This window comes from Neomonachus schauinslandi, chromosome 1 (assembly GCF_002201575.2).
Source record: "Neomonachus schauinslandi chromosome 1, ASM220157v2, whole genome shotgun sequence".
Lineage (NCBI taxonomy): Eukaryota > Metazoa > Chordata > Mammalia > Carnivora > Phocidae > Neomonachus > Neomonachus schauinslandi.
Window position 1 is genome coordinate 196,501,607 of NC_058403.1, and position 21,795 is coordinate 196,523,401.

Sequence of the window (21,795 nt, forward strand, 5' to 3'; positions counted from 1 at the left end):
CGAGGGAGACATGGGAAGGTAGGTGGGGGGAGCCGGCGCAGAAGGTGGTTACCTGGGTGAGGTGAGGGTTGGGGTTGAACCCACACTGGTTGCAGACCTTGTTGTGACACTGGGTGCAGGTGTTGAAGTTTGGCTGGCTGGGGGTCGACGTGAGGTCCGAGGTCTTACATATGGGACACAGCGTGCTGCTGGGAAGGGGGGCGATCTGGGGGACGGAGTAGGGTGATGTGGGGGTGCTGCCTCTGTCCGGTGACACAGAGGGGGACCGCCCTGATCTCTGCGTCCTGCTGTCTACCTGCAGCGTCCTGCGGGGGCCATCAGCCTCCTGGCCTGCTGGGCCCTGCGCCCTTGTCTCCCGGGGGCTCTCGCGACCGGGAGCAGTAGCAGAAGCCTGCTTCGGGGTTGGGGAAGCTGCTCTCTGGCTACCCGGGGGCTCCTTGGGGTCCAGTCTCCTGGAAACGCTGAAATGACATTGAAAATGACTGCGTTAGAGACACTTCTCAGAGAAGCAGCCTGTAGAGGGCTCGATCAAGTTAGATGGCCCTGCCAAGCCCCATTCCACCCTCCTCTTCCTGCCCAGTGGCATCTTCTCGGCCACCGTTTGCTGAGCCCTGACAAGCATCTCCCACTCGAACCCTCAGCACCAGGCCACATGGTAGGATCGTGAGTTCCCCTCTTTGGTCCTGATAAAGTGCAGATTCTGATTCAATAAGTCTAGGGTGAGAGCTGCATTTTTAACAACCTCTAAGGTGATCCCTAGACTATGGTCTGCGGACTACATGGTGAGTACCAAGGTTCTAGACCTATACATCAGAAACACCTGGGGTGATTTTTAAATTTCTGACTCTTAGACTATATACCCCAGACAAATGACATCAGAACCTGTGGGGGCAGGACCCTGGTATTCGTATCTTTCCCTCCCCAGGTGATCCCAACATGCAGCTCAAGTTCAGAGCTATTGTCCCCTTCAAAGGCTGACCCCAGACAGCTGGAGATGGGTGGGGGAGGCATCCCAATGACTAGTTAATGCCGTCTCCGGCAGGGACAAAGGAACCTTCTTTCTGGCAGTCCACCACCAGGCCCGATGCTAGAGCAAGTCCCTGGAGATGGGTGAGGTGTTACTTTCCGTTAGTGCAAGGCTGGGGCCGGGGGGGATTGGAGTCCTAGGATCTAGCCCTTGAGGAACCACTGAGGGAGGTCCAACGTGCCTGACCCCCCATCTCCATCCCAACCTGGTGCAGCTGGCAGAAGAGGCAGCAGACTTGAGCAGTTCAGTGAGGTAGAAAGTCAAACTGTTAGGCTAAACTCTGTCTCCTTATTTTCCTTTTCCCAATTTTCCTTTTCTAATTTGAAAGAAACTGAGCACAAAAAGCCAAAGGCAATGCTTTGTACTGCTTCCCTGAAATTCTATCCTTGCTTCAGTCTGTATTCATTGGGGTGGATCCTGGCACTCAGCAGGCAGGCTAGACCGGCTGAGATCCACTGTGGAGGCCAGGCCACAGCAGCCTGCGAGGGGCCTGCCCTGGTGCCTTCTGCCCTGGTGCCCCCTGACCTCCTAGGGCCTGACTGACAGGAGGGGCCTCGAAGTTTGCTGCCCCTGGATGAAAGCCCTCTGCTTGCCAACTGGTAGAACCTCTTAGGACAAGCCACTTCAGAGGGGAGACCAGGAGCCCCCCTGGGGAGACCCGCTCCAAGACAGTCTGCAGCTTTTCCTCCTTTTTGAGGAACAGTGTGTGTGTGTGGTGGGGGGAGGGAGTGCCGCACCCTTGGTCTAACAAAGACTCTTCCAGAAAAAAGAAACACTCTTACGTGTCTATCAAATATTTCTTTCATCAACTAACAACAGCATACACCCATCTATCCAGTCTCACGGACCTGCCACTTTCTTCCTCAGTAGAATCACCAGAGCCTGAGTCTAGCCCCTCTGGGCCACCTTGCCATCAGCTGTGAGGCCCAGGATGTGGTGGCCGCAACATCTCTGGGCCACACTTGGAACCTGCGCTCCAGGGCCTTCCCGTAAACTAATCTCTAGGTAAAGAAAGATTCCCACTTGGTTAAGTTCAGAGTTCCATCTTTTATTTGAATGATTTGGGGCTGAAATTTATTTATTTATTTACTTACTTTTTTATTTATTTTTAAAGATTTTTTTTTAAATTTATTTTTAAAGATTTCATTTATTTGAGAAAGAGAAAGCATGAGCAGGGGGAGGGGCAGAGGGAGAGGAAGAGAGACAAGCAGACTCCCCACTGACCTTACAGCCTGCCGCGGGGCTTGATCCCAGGAGCTCCGAGATCATAACCTGAGCCGAAGTCAGACACTTAAGTGACTGAGCCACCCAGGCATGCGGCTGGAATTGAAAAGCACCTCCTGACTGTATGTTAACTATACTGGAATTAAAATTAAAAACAAAAAGAAAAACAAAAACGCCCCTGAAAGCTAATCAGAAGCTACTGAGAGCTCCTTCCATCACGTGGAGGGGCTGCAGCCCTTTCCCAGGCTGCGCAGGGTCTGCGGAGTCTCCTGAGGAATGTAGCCATCTCTACTGTCTGTGAATTGCCTGATACATGACAGGCAATCTTCCGTGTACATGACGGCATTTTAATTCAATGTTGCATCACAGTGTAGTCTTTCTGGGGACAAAATTTCTGTGACAGAGGTCCAGATTCAAGTTAGCTTTCAGCTTAGCTGTAGTGACAGTGAAGAAACAAACAGTGCCTTCTGCCCCCCAGCAAAGTCCGTCCTGCAAGGGCTCCCTGCCAACCCTTCACTTTCCCGACCTCCTGGATGATTCCTCACCCTCTCCCCTTGATCTTCAAGCCTCCAACATGTCTCTCCCTCTCTTCACTGACAACCCACCTGCCGTCTCCCTAAGAAAGGGGGAGCCGCTGGAGGGGGAGGGGCACATCCCCAGCCTCTTGATGTCTATCCCCCAGTATTTGCCCCCACTTCTCACCTTCACAAATCCTCCCCCTTCCTTCATCATCTGTCTCCCCTTTCTCCTGGATGACTTCAATTGCCATTCAAACATGCTTCTCCCATACACAAAAATAACTAACTAACTAACTAACTAACTTTGACCCACTTCCGCCTTTAGCTACCTGTCCATCTCTTTTCTCCTCCCCTCCCCTCCTCTCAACCCAGGCCCACCTGGCTTCTGTACACCCTTCCACAGGAAATGCGCGGGTCACTGTCACCGATGGCCTCCACGTTATCAGTCCCACAGTCACTTCTCAGTTCCTGATCCCACTTCAGCAGCAGCACGTGGTAGTGCTGAGTGCTCCCTCCTTCCTGAGATAAGTTCTCCACTTGCCTTCTGGAACACCTCCTCCTCCCTCCTGGCCACACCGGTTTAAACTCTCCCCCAGGCCCAGAACCCCATCCTCACATTGGAGGGACCCGGTCTTCTCTGAGTACACACAATCCTGGGTCTCAGGGCCCACCCAGACTCAAGGCTTAAAATCCCACTACCCAGTGACAACGACCAGACTTCTTCCCTGAGCCCCTCACTGGTCTAAGTGCCAACTCTGCATCCTGACTGAGACATCGCACATATATAGGCATCTCTAACCTGGTGTGTCCAAGCTGAGCTCTCATCTTCCCCTACACATGCACCTCCCAGCCTCCCCTGGGAGCCATCGCTCACCCCTTCTTCTCCCATCTATGTCAATCATCAGTAAATTTTGTTGGCTTCAGAGTCTGGCCACTCCCACTGCCTCCACGCTCCACCTCGCTCAGGACACCGTCCTCTCTTTTCAGTTCTGCACAAGCCTGGCTGCTTCCATTCACCCCTCTGTGGTCTTCTCTACACGGCAGCCGGGATAATCCCTTACATACATAAGTCAGCCACTTCCCTCCTCTGTCTAAACCCTCCAACACTTCCTTTCCCTCCCAGAAGAAAAGCCAAAGGCTTTACAATGGCCTCTGAGGCCCCGTGAGATATGGCCCCTTTCCCTCTGGCCTCATCTCCTGCTATTCGCTCCCTCTCCCTCTGCCCCTCCCCCCCCACTCATGCACACACTCCCTCTCTCTCTCTCTCAAATAAATAAATAAATCTCTAAAAAATAAAATAAAATGAAATAAAATAAAATAAAATTCAGCTCTGGGGCACCCAGCTGGCTCAGTCACAAGAGCAAGTGACTCTTGATCTCAGGGTTGTGAGTTCGAGCCCCACACTAGGTATAGAGATTAATAAAAAAAAATAATAAAGTGCAGCTTCTGTCCCTCCTGCCTCTTTGTTCTCCATGGCATGAGTACCTTCCGACTCATCACATATGTATTGCCTTTGTGTACCCTCTGGGATCCCCGCATCAGACTGGCAGCTTGCGGTGGGCAGGGCCTGTGTGTGCCATCTCCATAGCTGCATCCCAGAGCCCAGCGCAGCGCCTGGCACACACTGTACACACAACAGCTGTTTCCTGAATGGATGCGCTGTAGGCACGTCATGACTCCGAACAGCAAAACATGGCCCAAAAGCCTGTTCGAGCTGAGGAAACGAGGCATGGCATGGGACTAGCGCAGCACTTGGCCCTTCCCTGCAGAGAACTGCAGAAATGACTCCGGAGTCCTCTCTGGCCGCGGGCCACACCCCCAGCCCCACCACACAGCACGCTGTGCTGAGCACAGCGGGGTGATGCCAACCAAGCCCTTGCCGCGAGCCCCGCAGTGTGCCAGGCACGTGTCACGTGTTAACTCCCTTACGCCTCACAGCAAAGCCGCGGGGTAGGACGCATTTTGCCCATTATACAGACAAGGAAACTGCTACCCAGAGAAGTTATGTAACTTGCAAAGCCATTATGATTTATATCAAGGCCAGCGGTCCCTGTCCTTAACCACTGTCCCACTCTGCCACTCTGGGGAGCCTGGTGAGGCTGGAGAGGAGTGGGCAGCACTGCACTTTGGGCTCTGGATTCTTTTTTCCTTTTTTCTGAAGAGCTGTTTAAGTGGAAGAGCCCCAGGAGAAGGTCTCTTGACAGTTTGCTCCCCGCTGTAGCCCGGGCCCACAGCACGCCTGGGACTCAGTGGGCACTCAGTAAGCATATGAGAAGTAAACGGACAGCTGTGTAAGCGGCGAGCTCAGAGTGGGACCGAGTGGGGGCAGCAACATGACTCAGTTGTGACCACTTCACGTGGAGTTTGCCCCGCAACGCCGAGAGACTCACAGAGAAAACCACACTCCTTGATTCACTCGGGAATGCAGTCATTGACAAACACTGGCTGGCCCCTGGCATGGCTGCAGGCCCTGTAATAGGTAATGATCGAATGAACAACTTATGTCTCTTACAATGGAAAGTGGGTCCACAGGTGTTCATTGTATTGTTATCCTTTACCTCTCACACATACTTTATGAGTATTTTTATATTCTTTAGAAATACCTATTCGATATTTAATTGAAATAAATTTTTAAAAAAGTGAATCCGACAGGGATCCAGTCCTCTGGGAGCCTACAGTCTAGAGGGGAGACAGATGTGCAAACAAATCATGGCACGCCACGCCACCACACAGCCCAGGGGAGGGGCGGAAGTCCAACTAGCCTTTTCCGAGAGGTGAAAGGGCAAGGTAGGCAGAGGTGGAAAGTCTCCGAGGCATGACAGAGCACATCACGTGACAGAGGAGCATGACAGAGGAGGGAAGTGGCTGTGTAGGGCAGGCCCGGCTGGTTTAGGTCCCCTGACATCCCCAGCACCTAGAACAGCTCCCAGCAGTCACGTGCTTTGAACCACCTGAACTATGGGAAAGCTTAGAGCTAAAAAGGGGAAAGCCAAGAGAGCGGGGCCTCTAAGGTTTTCCAACAAGAGAGTGCTCTGGGTCTGTGTCAAGGAGACAGTGGAGGCAGGGAAACAGTGAAAATAAGGCACTAGCCCAGGAGACAGTCCATGGGGTGAGAGGGAAGGAAGGCTCAGTGGGGGTATTCTGGCTTGAGGCCCGGGGAGGAGTGGTCCTTTTGATTGAGATGGGGAATTCAGGGAGAAAAGCCAATTGGTGGGTGGGGAATGGGGCATGAAAAAGCAAAATCACAAGGTTGGGTTTGGTTTTGTTGAGGTGGGGAGGTGGGTGCAAGAGACATCCAGAGATGGGTCAGAGCTTGGATTCAATTCAGATAAGTCCAGATATTTTTACTGGGGAGAGTTAAGGGTTCAATTCACAGGCAAGCCTGAGGGACAGAGATCACACAGAGAGCAGTGGTCTAGGAAAGGTTCATGGGGAGCACCAACATCTATGGGAGCAGAAGAGATGCCAGAAACAGAGAAGTCCGAGAAAGAACAAAAAGACACAACCCCCCCTCCCCGGGTTGGAGAAGTTCCCAGAGGAGGAACGTTCAATCATGTGCTACGAGGAACCTCTGTGCCTGAAGTCTGCAATGCTAGAGAAGGCATGGAAGAAAAGTCTACACGCATGAGGGCCACACCCTGTGACTACCCAGCCCTCGCCCACCCGGACCAACTTGAGAGGGGCTAACTCCCCATCCTGCTGAACACAAGGATCTGCCCATGGCAAGGGATCCATGAGATTCATCTGTGAAACATCCCTGGACACAAGTCCCACAGGGACCAGGGTGGTTAGGGTAGCCCTGGGCCTCCTCAGGTGGCCCTCCTTAACAAAGATCACTGGGTGGAGAAGGGAGAGAGGAAGGAAAGGGGGAGGGAGGTGTCCACAAGTAGGACCCAGCCCCGCCCCACAGAAGACCCGGTTTCATGGATCTGGATTATCAGCAGTGAGGCCCCATGAGGCCAACAGTCCTCCCAAAGGCCACTGGGGGGCTACGATTCCTTGGCAAGGGTTGGGATAAGAGCAGGTGAGTAAGGAGGGAAGAAGGACTGTGCCATAAAAGCAGAAGAGACACAGGAGGACAAGTAGGTAAGAAGGAGAGAGAACAGGGATATGAAGGAGTGGCTGGAAGCCAAGCAGGGAAGACTAAAAATGGCTTATCTAGGGATAGATATTTTTAAAAGATAGCCAAGAAAGGTAGAGGATGTAAAAATAGCTGGAGTTCTTCCAGTTTTCCTCCCTTTCAGCATCAAAGGCTACTGACTGATCAGAAACAAGTCTTGAAGCTGTTTGGCAGGGCTGGAAGGGCCCTCCCGGCCACAGGGGTGCTGCTGGGGAGAAGCACAGAGCCGATTCAGGCAGCCTCGGCCTCCTGTCCCCGTACCATGGCCATTGCTGGGAGAAAGGATCCAGACTGCACTGGTCAGAACCGGGCTTGCCTCTGTCAGAAATCCCAGGAAAGGCATGAAGCCAACAAGCTCCACTGACCAAAGAGGCTCCAGACACTGGTACATCCAGGAGGACAGGGCCACCAGGGAGAGATGTGGCTGCCCGGGTCCACAGTGGGGAGGCGCCTAGAGCCACTCAGAGAGGGCTGCTCAGGCTGACCAGATGCAAGGAAGGAAAAGCAAGGAGGCAGGGAGACAGGATGGGCTCCGGAGGGAACACCAGGTGGCATTCTAGAGCACGCCCCCCACCACCTCCAACTGAACATTTATTTATTTATTTATTTATTTTTAAAGATTTTTATTTATTTATTTATTTGAGAGAGAGAGAGAGAACACATGAGAGGGGGGGGCGGTCAGAGGGAGAAGCAGACTCCCCGCCGAGCAGGGAGCCCGATGCGGGACTCGATCCCGGGACTCCAGGATCATGACCCGAGCCGAAGGCAGTCGCTTAACCAACTGAGCCACCCAGGCGCCCTCCAACTGAATATTTAAAAGAGAAATATTTCACACCAATCAAGGATGGTCTTTGTTCACCAGGAGGGGACTGAACTTAAGGAAGCTGTTTTTCTAAGTCAGAGCAGCCGGAAGAGTCCCACAGCTTCAAACAAGGTTTTGATAAATTCATGGCTGACCTTTTTCTAATAGGCAATTATGACCAGGCAGATGCTGTGGGAGGCACTGGGCCACCCAGTGGTCCCTGTGGATTCAGGCACAGAATAAGGGTTGCAGAATCTTGGTTGGCTTTTTTTTTTTTTTTTTTTTTTTAATTTTAAGTAGTCTCCATGCCCAACATGGGGCTCAAACTCGCAACCCTGAGATCGAGGGTCACACGCTTTACCAATACCTCCAGCCCGGCATCTCCGGGTTGCAGAATCTTGGGAAGCAGGGTGCAGGTCCTGGGTCCTGGAGCAACTCTCTCACGAATGGATGGGAGAACTCAGAAAGTTTGAATTTAGAAGAAAATTCCAGTATCCACACAAGAAAACATTTCTTGACCTACCCAGCTTTGAGGCCAGTGGCCTTCTGCCTTTCTGATCATGTGTCCCTATCCATAAAACACATTTGCCTAGCCCCAACATATGAATGTTTATCCACCAATTATGTGCACATATATTACTGATAAAACACACCTCCCTCAATGGAAAAGTTTGAAAGGATGAAATCGGAAATACGTGTAAATGGAGTTTTCATTCCATCCTCAGTTGGCTGCCTCATCTCCCTCCCCTCCTCGGCACGTGTGCCCCAGTTTCCTCTGCTGAGGAAATCCTTGATTTCCCAATCTATAAAGGACTCTGTTGGTGGCCCAGACCCCAGATTCTTTCCTGCCCCCAGCCCTGCTCCACTGCAGGTGTACTTAGGTCAGTGTCAGGAACACCCCAGGCCACTGGGGGCTGCCCTCACCACCCTGCCCGGCCACCTATGAACCAAAAGGAGTTTGCTCGGCTGACAGCAACAGCACAGAGGTGAGAGTCTCCATAACACTCGGCTACTGCACTCAGAGCCTTTGATGGGACAAGAAGCCAGGCCCACGGGCTCAGAGCCTCTGAGTGGCTCTCTTGCAGCCCGAGGATGCCCTGCTGGCTGGGAGGGAAGGTACTACGCATAGGCTTCCTGGGTAGTGTCACTGCTATAGGCAGAGCTCCCCCAGAGACCGACACCCTCCCCTCCCAACTTCCAACCCCCGGAAGCTGCTGCCCGACCGTGAAGACAAGGTTCCAAGACCCAAAAGACCCCAGAGAATTAGCTCCTCCCCTGCAAGTGGGGACAAAGCACCATGCCGGCCTGGTGACAGCCGCCACAGCAGGAGTATTCTTCTGCACTTGGGCATACATATACTCACACCCCTGAGCACAAAGACCCATGTGGAGGTACCCACCACCTCCACTCATCGTTTCCACTTAGAATCGTCTAGCAGTTGGAACTCTTCCTGGGACCAAACAACAAGCCTCAATTGGTCCCGGGCCAGTCCATCTGGGCCGGCAGAGAACCTGCTTCAGGCAGTGAGCTGTGTCTGCAGGGAGTTTGGGATGATTCGCCAGGTGGGTCAGGATGGTAGAGAAGGGGGCCCGAGGGACCGGTGGGAGTGTGAGCTACTGCCACCCAGCACAGGCCAGGGGAACTGCCAGCACGAGAGGAGAGACCGCCAGGGCCGGCAGCAAGGGCGGGGTCAGGCAACAGGTGCAAGGAAAGCGGGCCCTGGAGAGCTCGTTCCCCAGCCCCAGGGCCTGTGTGGGTCCAAGGGGTAAGAGCATCTCTCAGAACGCTGTGATTTGGCCCTGCCCTTCTCCAGAATCCAGAACAAGGATGGGTAATAAGGGTAACTTTCCTCTAAACCTGTTAGTTGGTAGTGACTGCACAGAGAGCTGGGTTTGAGAAAGACCAGAGGAAAGACTGTCGCCATCGGTTAGTAAGGTCTGTCACGAACCAGGGCACATAAGCACAAAGGCCATAGAATTGTCATCCATGAGGCAGAACGAAACCAGACCCTTCGACCTGCCTCAGGTGATAGCCAAGCCGCTGGAGTGTCTCCCTGAGAGCTGGGCCAGGGCCACCTGGGGCCAATTCCATCCCCGCCAGAAAGGGAGCAGCAGATCCATGCAGTGTTCATCTCTGACCTTCCCTTCAGTCCCATTTGCACCTCCAGCCCATGGCTTTCCCAGAGCCACGGGAGCCGTACGTGGGCATCAGTCAGCTGAAGCATCAAATGCCACGGGCTCAGTGTAACTGAAGGTCTCTTGTACCGTGGTGCTTGTGACAGGCACTGCGTGGACGGTAGCTTGCCTGAGTGCAAGTGGTGCCAGATGCCGTTCCCCTGGTCTCCGGACTCTGCTGGGGGCTTACTAGTCCTTTGGTCATGGCTTCTCTGCTCAGGTGTTAAGGAGTTTCTCTCTAGAAACGTTCATTCATTCACTCATTGAACAAGAGTTCATAGGAATCATGTTCCCTAGTTCTTCAATATCTGAGTGTATCTTTGTGGTCGTTAAACTTGATCAGCTTGGCTGGATATAAAATTCTAGGTTCACACTTGCTTCCCCTGAGGACTTTGCAGGTACAGCCCCTCTTTTCTAGCACCGACCATCACTGAGGAGAGCTCTGGGCCAGCCTGATCAGCTCCCCTTATAGGTACATTAACATTTACCTCTGCAGTGCAATAGCTTCTCGTTAGTTCAGTAAGGAGAATGAACAAAGAGACTCTTTACATTCATCACATTTAACCAGAGGACATTTTACAACCCCAAACAAATACCATTTTTCTCTGGCTTTCCACCTGTGCATATTCTAAGTTTTCTAAAGCATGAACCCCTTTATAAATCTGATTTAAAACCTTAGATTTAGGAGGCGTCTGGCTGGCTCAGTCAGTAGAGTATGTGACTCTTGATCTCAGGGTCGTGAGTTCAAACCCCATGCTGGGTGTAAAAATTACTCAAAAATAAAATCTTTAACAAATAAAAAAAATTTTTAAAAAACACCTTAGATTTCATTCCTAAGAAGAAAAAAAGCACACCCACATTCATACACATTTCTGTTTCATTTCAGAAGGTACCAGACCTCCCGAAGCCCACGGGAGCCAAATTCCTCAATGGCTGATCTGGCCCATGACCAGCAGGCGCCAGGCTATCACATTAGCCTGTCACTTGAGCACACTCACATGTCCCCAGTGCAAGCCCTGCCTGAGGCCTGGGAGCTCCTGACCAGCCAGCAGCTTTCCTGCATCCATGCCCACAGGCTCTCCAGAGCGCCAGCTGAACACCTCCTCCAAGCTTCTGGTGTGGAGCCTCCTGGGTCCCTCCCTATGCATGTCCCCCCAACCCCAGTCCCAGTGTTGCCCCCTTTCGAGGCACTGTTCACTGTCTGTCTTTCCACTTGGACTGAGCACCCCATGTGGGCAGGGGTTCCCGGAATCTAATATGGGTACCATCCCTGTTTGCCAGCTGGAGGAAGCAGAAGTTCTACAGGCTCTCTTAATCAACTGATAAAAAATAAATTGTAATTGGACAAGATTTGTAGGAAATGAGCCTGCTGAGGCTTGTAAGTAACTTCTTCTTTTAAGTGAATTGAACAGTCATATTTATACCATTCACGGTTTACAAAGATCTGGTTTAGCCAATTACCACAAATTCCAAGGGGAAGAGATCCAAAGGTTGGGTTTTACTATAGTGCATAAAGGAGCTGGCTTCTTGAGCTAGAAATCAGTAGGAGGGAAGTGTTAATGTTTTCAGTGCCCTGATGCCTTTTTCCCCCACATATTCCACAGACCTGGGAAAGAGCTCATCAGCAGGAGATTCCAGACGGAGCCAGGGGAGGTGGGGGCCCATGCTGGGAGCCAAAAGGGCCAGAAGAGGGAAAAGGAGACAGTCAGGCGGCTAGACTGAAGTCTCCACCCAGAGCTAAGCCCCAGGTCAGCCACTCCTTGAAGGGCTCTCCTCGTCACCTCCCAGGCTTTCCTGGACCTGACCTGGGACACCAGAGAAGAAAAGGGGCCCAACCTTAGGGACTCATCCCTTTGGGCACCATAAGGACTGAACCCAGGACCCTGACACTTATCTGGGCAAATCACAGTGCATCCTCACACCAAGACCTACATTATGCACAGCATTTACATTTTAAGGAATTTCCTGGCTTTTCCAGCCCATGATGACTGGGGCACCATTCAGGAGTGCCTCCAGGCCAGCCAGATACCCCCAAGGACTCTCCTACCTGACTCATCTTTCTGAGGGGACACAGGGCCACACAGGCAAATTCTTAGCGCCTTCTCCATAGCCTTTTCAAAAGCTTTGGCCCCAGTGCTGGCCCTCTGTTCACATTGACCGACCCTGTCTTTGGAAGTGCCATGGCCCCAAGTGTGGCCCAGGAGTTCTGATCCAGCCCAAGCCATTGAGGTTCCTGCTCCACACCCAGCCCCAGGCTTACAGACACCTGCTGTAGGACCCCACACGGTGACAACTTTGAGCTGTGAAGTGTCCCAGTTTTCCAGCTCAGGGGGAGTGCTCCTAAAGCTAGGAAGCTCTAATCAGGAGTCAGAAGTCATTACATAAAGCTGAGCCAGCTTTTCCCAGCTTCTAGCTCCTGCAAATTCTACTACTATAGCCTTTTACCAAGGGGACCGTGTTGTGCTTGTCAGCTCTCTTCCAAAATCTGCTGAAACCAGAAAGTTGAGATAGTTAAAACCACAAGTCTTTGTGACTGTGGAAGCCACAGGCCCTACTCTCCCATGCCAAGCCCAGTAGGGCAGAAGCCAGAAAACTCCATAAGCTCTCGCCAAGTCTTCAGACCCAGGGCAGAGGACTTAGCACTCACCCTGCCCTCGGGGGCTACCAGGACACAGCCTCAGCCCACAAAGATGGCCAAGGGCCTACTTCACACCCAGCCGTGCTCCAAGCACAGGAAGACAGGGGCCAACAGTGCAGTTAGCAAGCTAACCCAGTGCCTGCATCATTAATACATGAACTGGGTGAACACCTGCTGTACGTAGGGTGCTCTGCTGGGCCTGGAGGCACCCCAATGCCTGTTCCTCCAGACTTCTAGGAAAACCCTACCTGGCTGAGACTTCTTGACTCCTTTCTCATGGGAAGCTAGTGGTATCCAAAGACTATATCTATTGTGTATTTTGGGAGAGAAAGAAGTACCCAAGTAATGTCTACCCACTCCATGTTAAAAAAAAAAATCTCCCTGTCCAGAAATCAAAACTGCTATTTTTTTATTTAAAATTTTTAAAAACTTCTTTACTAGCAATACCTTTCTTGATTTTTATTTTTCCATAAAAAAGGAAAAACGTATCAGTAACCCAAAAAAGGTAAAAGAAAATTATGATTGGGGATCATCTGCGGCCCTCAGTTTCAGCTCTGAGTAAATCCATACAAGGGGTCCCACCCCCACCCATCTCCCAGAACCACCCTGTTGGCACTCACCCTTCTGTCACTTGTCCCCACAGCCCGGGGCACTGTGCTAGCTCTTGGGCAGGGTTATTCTAATGGCTCAAGAATCCCACCTTCGGACAAAGGGCTGACAGCCCTGGCATGGAGCCAGGCAGTGTTTGGCACTAGACAGGACAGGTTATAAAACGAGAAGGAAACCCTCTGAACAATACCTGTGGCAATTTCAAATTTGTTACAGATAAAAGAATTCAAAGCAAGTGTTCTCACACATAAAACTCCATGTAGCAAACACAAAATAATTAGAACTTAAATGTGCAGGTATGTGTGTGGAGGGGCAGGGGGAGGGGGCTCAGGGGAACCCCAGGAAGAGAAATGAATGCGGACTGGCAGAGTCAGAGAGAACCATGGAGGAAGACGGGGGCGGGGGGAGGGTTCCAGAGAAAAGCAGGCCACCAGCCTTTCCTCCACACATGGTCACCACAGGGTCCTTGGAGGCCAGCACAGGGCCTGGCAAGGGCCGGGCTCAGTAAATGTTTGTGGACTGAATGACCGATGAGCTGAGATGAACGATTAGGAAATAGATGGGTCCTCCGTGACAGTGGTGGCTGGCACACTGGCCGTAGAAGAGAGAGGATATGTTGTCACAATCCTCGGGCTTATAGACTTCTCAGACTGGTGATAGTCTGTGGGGGCGTGGTACGGGGAGAAAGGGGTCTGAAGCCTGGGACCAACACAGGACAGGCCCAGCTCCGGAGTCTTGTTCAGAAAGCCCACTTGAACGCAGCTGGGCTGGTCTGTGGCAACCGCACAGCGACAGCCCCAGAGGCTCACTCGGGCCACGGGCCACACCGTGCTAAGTGCTCATTCTTCCTGCCCAGCAGGAGGGAACCGTCACCAACGCCCCCAGCAGAGGTGGGTCACTGCACTGCACGGCTGTCATCAAACCCAGGACGCGCTGGCCCTCTGCCTTCAAAGCCCTCCAACACGGGGTCTCTCCTACCTCTGTGCCTTCCTTTTCCTGCACTGCCTTCAGGCAGGGAGTCCGGAGGCCCCTCACCTGACAATCACCCCTCCCAGCTTGTGCTCGGCTCTCTTTCTAGAAGGCCCTTTCCTTAAAACCCAATTCAACCTTTAAAATCCAGCTCAAGCATTTTGCCCTCTACAGGGCCTTCCCCAGGGTGCCCAGTCCCAGAAATGTGCTGTGTTTTCCTGCAGGCTCCTCCAGCCTCAGGCAGGACAGCTCCTGTGGGCCCCTCTCTGGTCCGCTCTCCCCCTCTCCCCTCATGGAGGGCAGTGCAAGGCCAATCGCCCACACCAGAGGGTGTCCATCTACTGAATGCCATCCTTTATAGGGCTTGTGCAAGAAAATCAGAAGGGCAAAGAATGGCATCTCGAGATGGTATGTGAGACTCAAGATTCCAGCAGGAAAAAACACACCCTCCTCTAAATAATTCCCACTGTGACATTTAAGGACATTTTAAAAAGAAAGCCATCCAGCATCCTTCCAGCCTTCAACATTGCCAAGTCCGTTGTCCTACCTGCCCTGTCAGCCCAGTTGCAGAAAAATATACAAGGATGGTGGCTCATTTTCTGTTTTTGCCAACTCCGCAGTCTTTCCCCTAAAGTTTTGCTCACCTTTCACTTCCGAGGAGTCTAATACAGAAGGAGAAATCTACTACCTACCTGAGGCACTTCGGCTCCTGCCTCTTGCCCTCCCTTATACTGTGAGGGCCCAGGAGGTGCTGGATGTGCATTTCTTTTTTTTTTTTTTTAAGATTTTATTTATTTGATAGAGAGAGACACAGTGAGAGAGGGAACACAAGCAGGGGGAGTGAGAGAGGGAGAAGCAGGCTTCCCGCCGAGCAGGGAGCCCGATGCGGGCTCGATCCCAGGACCCCGGGATCGTGACCTGAGCTGAAGGCAGATGCTTAAAAACTGAGCCACCCAGGTGCCCCTGGGTGTGCATTTCTAGATCCCTCTTGTGGGAGATTCACCTGTCAGCCCCTCAAGGAGCTTGTCTCCCACTGGTAGAGATGCCCCAGTAAGGTGAAAGGCTGGAGAGCTTCCTGCAGGAGGTGCCCCCATCCCTCAACACCCCACCTTCCCATTCTCCCCTGCTGGCTCAAGGACGGACCTTCATGCCCCCCTCACTGCTCAGCCTGCTCTGGGCTAACTAACTCTCTCATGAGGCCCCATGGGCCTAGCCTAAGGCCCAAATCCCCATCCAAGGAGCATAAGTCCCTTCCAGGAGGTTGGAGCCACCTTTGGCCAGGAGAGGCCCCCCTCTCTGGCTGAGCACCAGGGGCTCCCTCCCTGATTCTTTTTTTTTTTTTTTAAGATTTTATTTATTTGAGACAGAGAGAATGAGCAGGGAGGAAGGGCAGAGGGAGAGGGAGAAGCAGACTCCCCACCAAACAGGGAGCCCAATGTGGAGCTTGATCCCAGGACCCAGAGATTACCACCTGATCTGAAGGCAGACGCTTAACTGACTGAGCCACCCAGACACCCCTTCCCTGTTCTCTTCCCCTGCCCAGGGCTCTGTGTCTGGGCAGCAGAGGCAGAGGGATACCTATGTTCCTACCTGACACGTTTTCACATGTTGAGAGCACTAAACTCAGCTACTTGGGCTTCAAACCCATCAAGATAGATGTTCTCACAAGGAAAATACCTGCCCGTGGGTCTGAGAGTGGTGATTAAGACCTGAGAAAAAAGCATGATGAGACCCTGGTGAGTGTGGCATACACAAGCGTGCTCACGTGCGTGTGCAGGGCTACGTGCACTCCGGTCTGTGCGTATGCACGTGACTGCACGCATGCTCGTGTGAGCATGTGTGAGCTCCTGTGATCACACTCTTCATGGCACACGGTGAGCCACTGAATAATGACTAACACACTGTCAAGGAGGCAGCTCCCAAGGGGAAGGGCAATGCCCCGAGGGACTAGCCCAGCCCTGAGTCACCAGGCCTAGAATGAGCCAACAGAGGGGCCAGGGTCACCCCAGCCTGAGGGAGAGCAGTGCCAGGTGCACAGTAGGCACTGAGAAAAACATTAGCCCTTCCTTCCTCCCTTCCTTCCTTCCCTGGCTTGACAGCAAGTGGAGTGGGCAGGAAGCCTGGCATTTTGATGCCAAAGTCTTTAGGGAAGTGGGAAGTAATGGAAGTCCAACCAGCAATGCTGAGGGACAGAAAGTGGTAGAACAATATGGCCTATGGCTGACAGGACAGCAAAGACCCGGGTCCGAGGGCCAGGCTTGGGTAGCAGACCCAAAGGTCCCCTGGTTAGGGGGAACAAGCAAGTGAATGTGGGTCTGGACAGCCTGTTGAGGGGTGAGGGCAATGCTGTACTCGGCAGAAGGTGGAGCGAATGTCTGGGGAAGGTGCTAGGGGTCCAGGGTAGTCTGGGGTTCCAGAGAACCAGGGTGGGGTGCCTGGGATGAGGATATGGTGGATACAAACGTCAGTGCAAGGGGGAGAGACGGAAGCATTGGAGCTCCAATGGCAGCCAGAACAGCACAAGTGGGAGGCTTCAGCGAACAGCAGATCCTTATCAAGAGCTACAGGGCGCCTGGCACCGGACTGCGCTGCAGACATTGGTTACCTACCGGTGAGCAAGGCCGACAAGGCCACTCAGTTCACAGAACTTGCCTTACGGTACAGGAGACAGACAAAGACCAAGATAAATAGGTAGGTCTGATTTGTTCAGAGTATAATAAGTGCTTAGAACAGTACGAACAAGGAAGGAGAAAGATGACCCTGCTGAGTCGGGGGGGCACCTCTGGACAGGGGACACCAGAGCAGAGCCATGCAAACATCCTGGGAGGGGCCAAGCCAAGGCCCAGGGAAGGGCGTCCCGAGGGCAGAAATGTCAGGGGCTGAGGCTTTCCTGCCCGAGTGTGCGTTGCAGGCAGGGAGTACCCAGCAGGCAGCTGTGGCTAGAAGGGTATGGGGGGGGGGGCGCGGAGGGATGTGTAGGAGTAGGTCCGGGAAGCCTGGGACGTGGGAGCAAACCCTGCTTCCGGACTGCTTTCCAAACCTTGGCATCTCGTCTCAGTGTTCATCCACGTGTCTTTGCTCTGACTGTGAACCAGGCTGCTGAGACTCAAGAATCCCTGCGTTATTCACAACGACCGAAAGGGGGAAGGGACCCAAATGTCCAACAGATGAAATGTCAACAGATGAAAAAATAAACAAAATGAGGCATATACACACAATAGAATATTCTTCAGCCTTTAAAAAGAAATGCAGTTCTGATACCTGCTACAATTTGGATGAACCCTGAGGACACTATGCTAAGTGAAATGTCAGATACAAAAGGATGAACGTTAAATGATTCCACTTATCCGAGGGACCTAGACTAGGCAGTCATAGAGACAGAAAGCAGAACAGTGGTTGCCAGGGGCTGGGGAGGAGGAATGGGGAGCTGGCTTAATGGGCACAGTTTCAATTTGGGCTGATGAGAAAGTTCTGGAGATGGATGGTGGTGCTGGTTGCACAACAGTGTGAATGCGCTTAATGCTGATGAACTGTATGCTCACTCGTGATGACAAATGGCAAATTTTAGGTGATGTATAGTTTGCCTCAATAAATAAAACAAATGGCATGAAGTGCCACATGCTACAATGTGGATGACCTCGAAAGCATTATGCTAAGAGAAGGAAGCCAGACACAAAAGGACACACATTGTATCATTTCGTTTCTATGAAACATCCAGAAGAAGTAAACGGATAGAGACAGAAAGCAGACTAGTGGTTGCCTGGCACTGAGTGCAGGAAAAAATGGGGAGCAGCCGCTTCGTGGGTATAGGGTTTTCTTTGGGGTGATGAAAATATTTTGGCAGTGGCGGCACAACACTGTGAAGGTACTAAATGTCACCGAGTTGCGCACTTTAAAATGGTTAATTTTATGTTATGGGAATTTCACTTCAACGAGGAAAGAGCAGGGCAGGGGCGGCGGGTGGAGAAACTCCCCGAATAAAATCAGGGGTCACTTCCCCTGGGCTGTGGAGAGCCACCTCTGCCCGCCTGGCCTGCCGCGAGGCAGACCCCACCTGTGGGTGTCCGCTCCTTCCCTGACCCAACACTGAGGAGTGCCAGACATCTTCACAGTCCTGCTCTTCTCCCACCCTCTATCCGGCCTTCCGGGGACCCCTGCGATGCTTCCAGTTCAGCCAATGAGTGTTTATCTAGCCTTTTTTCCCCCAAGTTAAATCACTTCCAATTTGCTTTCCTTCTAAATGAACTTCATCCATTGGTCTTTTAATGATCTGTATGTAGTACAGTGGCCAGAAGATTCTAAAGGCTCAAAAGATATCATGCTTCCTCTCTGGAAGTTGTTACACAAACTGGACAGAGACCCAGAGCTTATAAAGGTCCAGGTCCAAAAATACAAAAGACATACACACCTGGAGATGCATGGCAGAACTACTTGTAACAGTAAAACCCAGAAAACAACCCCAATGTCCTCAGTATGAGTTGGTTGAATAAAACTATAGTCCAGCCACAGTAATGGAATCTTCATAGCTGTGGAAAGGAAGGTGTCTACGGACTGCTCCAGGATGGTCCCCAGGATCACTGTCAGGGAAACAAAGTCAGGGGCAGAATTGTTAAGCCTGGGATTTCTTATTGTGCCAAAATGAAGGAAGCTAGAGCAAATGGGGGAGGCCAGGGGAGGCCTAGTCAGAGGCTAGTGGTCCAAACCAACCCACAGGGTCGAAGCAAGCCGCTGCTGGTTGCTGGGAAGGAGAGGCTGCGTGGACCTACCAGAAAGGGGAAACACCCAACCCAAAACGCAGTGATCCGTCTCCCTGGGTCTTCAGAGTTCCTGGCATCTGTCGCAGGGACCAGCTTCTGGGCCGTCTCCAGCCACGGAGCAGGGTCCACTCAGCACTGTTCACACTGTTCACACATGGGGCCCTCTCCCACAAGGCTCTGCTCCCTTGCTCCTTGGGTAACCATGTCGTAATCTGAGGGGCCTACGTTGCCCCGGGGCGGGGGGCAACCAAGATGAGCAACTCCTGCCATACACCCCGCGGGGTGCGGGGGCCGAAGGAGGAGCCGGAACGCTGTGGCATCTGCTCACAGGGCCACACAGCCTTCCAACTGGTCCCACAGGAGGAGCGCCCCCCCCCCCCCCAGGCCCCGCACTGGCCAGGCGGCGCACCACCAGTTGGGGGAGAGGGGAGTGAGCCATGCAGGCGAGGGCGCTTCCTGTGAGGGCTCCGAGGCCGGTGGGAACAGGAACGCCGCAGTGGGGCAGTCCTGGAGGAGCCGACCCTGGAGGGGCACGACTGGCTGGGGAGAGCCTCTCCTCGGGGTGTGGAAGGCCCGGCGTCAACTATGTGAGAGGCAAGTATGTGAGCGGCCAGGTGGGTCAGGCCAATCTGCTGACTGAGCACGGGGCTCCTGCACCCGCCAAGCCACTGCCCCTCTGCGGGAGCTGCATGGGAGGGCGGCATCTTCTGTGCTGTGCCCCTGACTCCCAGCACCCCTCTCCTTTCTCCAAGCACGAGGACGAGGACGATCTGGCCCTGCTGAAAGAGGCCAGCAAGAGAAGGGAGTGGACCAGATCCGAGCGGGGTTGGGGGGGTGGGGCAGGAAACTGGCCATTTCTAGCACACACCCACCCCCTCACATTGATTGTCCGTGAACCCTCACAACAGCTCCGCAGAGGAGGCCCAGGTGAGCAAGCCAAGATTTAAAGAGAGAAAGTCATGTGCATAAAGCTCAGCTGTGGTACCTAGGTCTCTCTTTCCCCAAACCTGACCCCGTCCCCCCACAATAGTTTCACGATCCCACGACCTCTCCAGACCTGAGCCATTGCCACCTGTCTTCAGAGAGCCAGTTCAGTCGGAATGAGTTGTCTTGCTGTCCCCGGGGGGGACAGAGGAGAGCATTAGGGCTCAGCAGGCCGGGAAGCCCTGAGGAAACCATCCCTGCAGTGGATGCTCCCCTTTCTGACACCCAGGGGGTAAACTCAAGGGCACTCCAAAGAAAGTGCTGAGAGGTCAGTAGACAAGGAGCCTTTGGTACCTGCCCCGCACCCCCTCGCACCCAAACGCAGTGCTAACTGCCGGAATCTTAAGTTGAGAAGCTCTCAGGAAACAGGGTCCACTTCCCCATATCTTTACTTGGTAAGGCTTGTGTCTGCCAGGCAGGGCCAGTCATGGTGAGCTCCCAGAACATCAAGTTCTCCAGCTTCCCTTATAGCTCAGTCACATAGAACAGAACTGGAGACCACGCATAGACAACAGATGGAGTCCTCTCTATTTCAGCCAAATGCTGTGACTCATTTCAACAAATCCCACAGTTTTCAGAAATCTAATAACTCCCTCCTATTAAAAAATAAAAGAATAAATTCTTTAGAAGCAAACTATACTAGTGATACATACAAAAAAAGACTGAAACACTGTTCTGGTGTCATCCAGAGACTGGATATAAACCAGGCTAGATTGAAATTCAACCTTCACTCTGAAAGAGATGCCATGGAGGAACTTCCGGAAGGAAAATAATCTCAAGGGGAATCTGCTCCAGACCCTACCTCCAGACCCATGGGCTCTGTTTGCCAGATCTAAACGTGGCTTCACCCTCAAACTTTTTAGCCAAGACACAAAGCCACAAAGTAGCACTAGAAGAAGTGTTGCCCTCAGAAGACCAACCTCAAAGGAACCTTGCTCTTGTTGAAAGATCTCTTTAGGCTTCTGGTCACTCACACATCTCATGAGGCCTTGGAAAGAAAAGCAGAGCTGAGCCCATTGGAGACTGCCACACCTAGGAGTGCAAGTAAGGATCTCCTTAACTTCCGTAGAACCTTCAGGGAGAAGGTCTCAGGAGTGATATTCAGGCAGCATCGATGATTGCTACCTGCACTGCAGACCATCTCCTCTAGTCTTCCAATTTTTCTGGCAACATTTCCAGGCCACCCTCCCTCACTTTTTCTGGAGCCCAGGGCCCTTACTACCTACCTTCCTACTGGAAAACCCACTCTCCTGTCTGCTCCCTTAGAGGGGTTCCTCCCATACAGAGTTGGGATCTGCCATTGGTCACTGACTATATCACAAGGGCTAAGGAAAAGAGTACTGTGGCTTCTTGCCCTGCCTTGACCCAGTCTTGAAGATGGCTCATCTACTCCTTCCTCATTCTCTATGGGCCATTCTTCTGTCTCAGACCCATGTTCAACAATCTCTATCACTGGCTCCAAGATGGGGCTCTGGGATGTGACTACAGGCTCCACTCATTTCTAAGGGCTCCAGGCTCCCCTCCTCCATGCAGTCACATACAGTGGCCAGAAGAATTTTCCTAACAAACCTCAGCAACCTTCAACAGTTCCTCTGCCCCCTTTAGACTCAGGCCCAAACCCTGCCTGCCATTCCAAGCCCTCTGGACTCTGGTCTCACCGCCCCAGGTAACCTGATGTCCAGAAATCTCCTGGTCCAACCCTGACTTCCAGCCACTCTCTCACCGCTGGTAATCAACACAGAACTGCAAGTTCTAGCTGCTGTAACAAGGCAGGTAAAAGGAATAAAGGGTGTACAGATTGGAAAGGAAGAAATAAAATTGTATATATTTGCAGATGATATGATTGTCTATATAGAAAATCCCAAAGAATCTACAAAAAAATCACAGAACTTGAGTTCAACAAGGTTACAGGATATAAAACACATGAAAATCAATCACATATACTAAAAATGAACATGAAGAAATCAAAAGTA

General features: G+C 52.3%; 1 protein-coding gene across 1 annotated transcript in view; it reads right to left on the reverse strand.

Annotated features, from left to right (window-relative positions):
- The window catches only part of BSN (bassoon presynaptic cytomatrix protein), an 86,026-nt gene that overhangs the window by 36,131 nt on the left and 28,100 nt on the right, over positions 1-21,795 (reverse strand). The window contains exon 2 of the mRNA XM_021686894.1: positions 53-461. Within this exon, the coding sequence (XP_021542569.1) occupies positions 53-461 (409 nt within the window). The remainder of the gene's footprint in view (positions 1-52; positions 462-21,795) is intronic.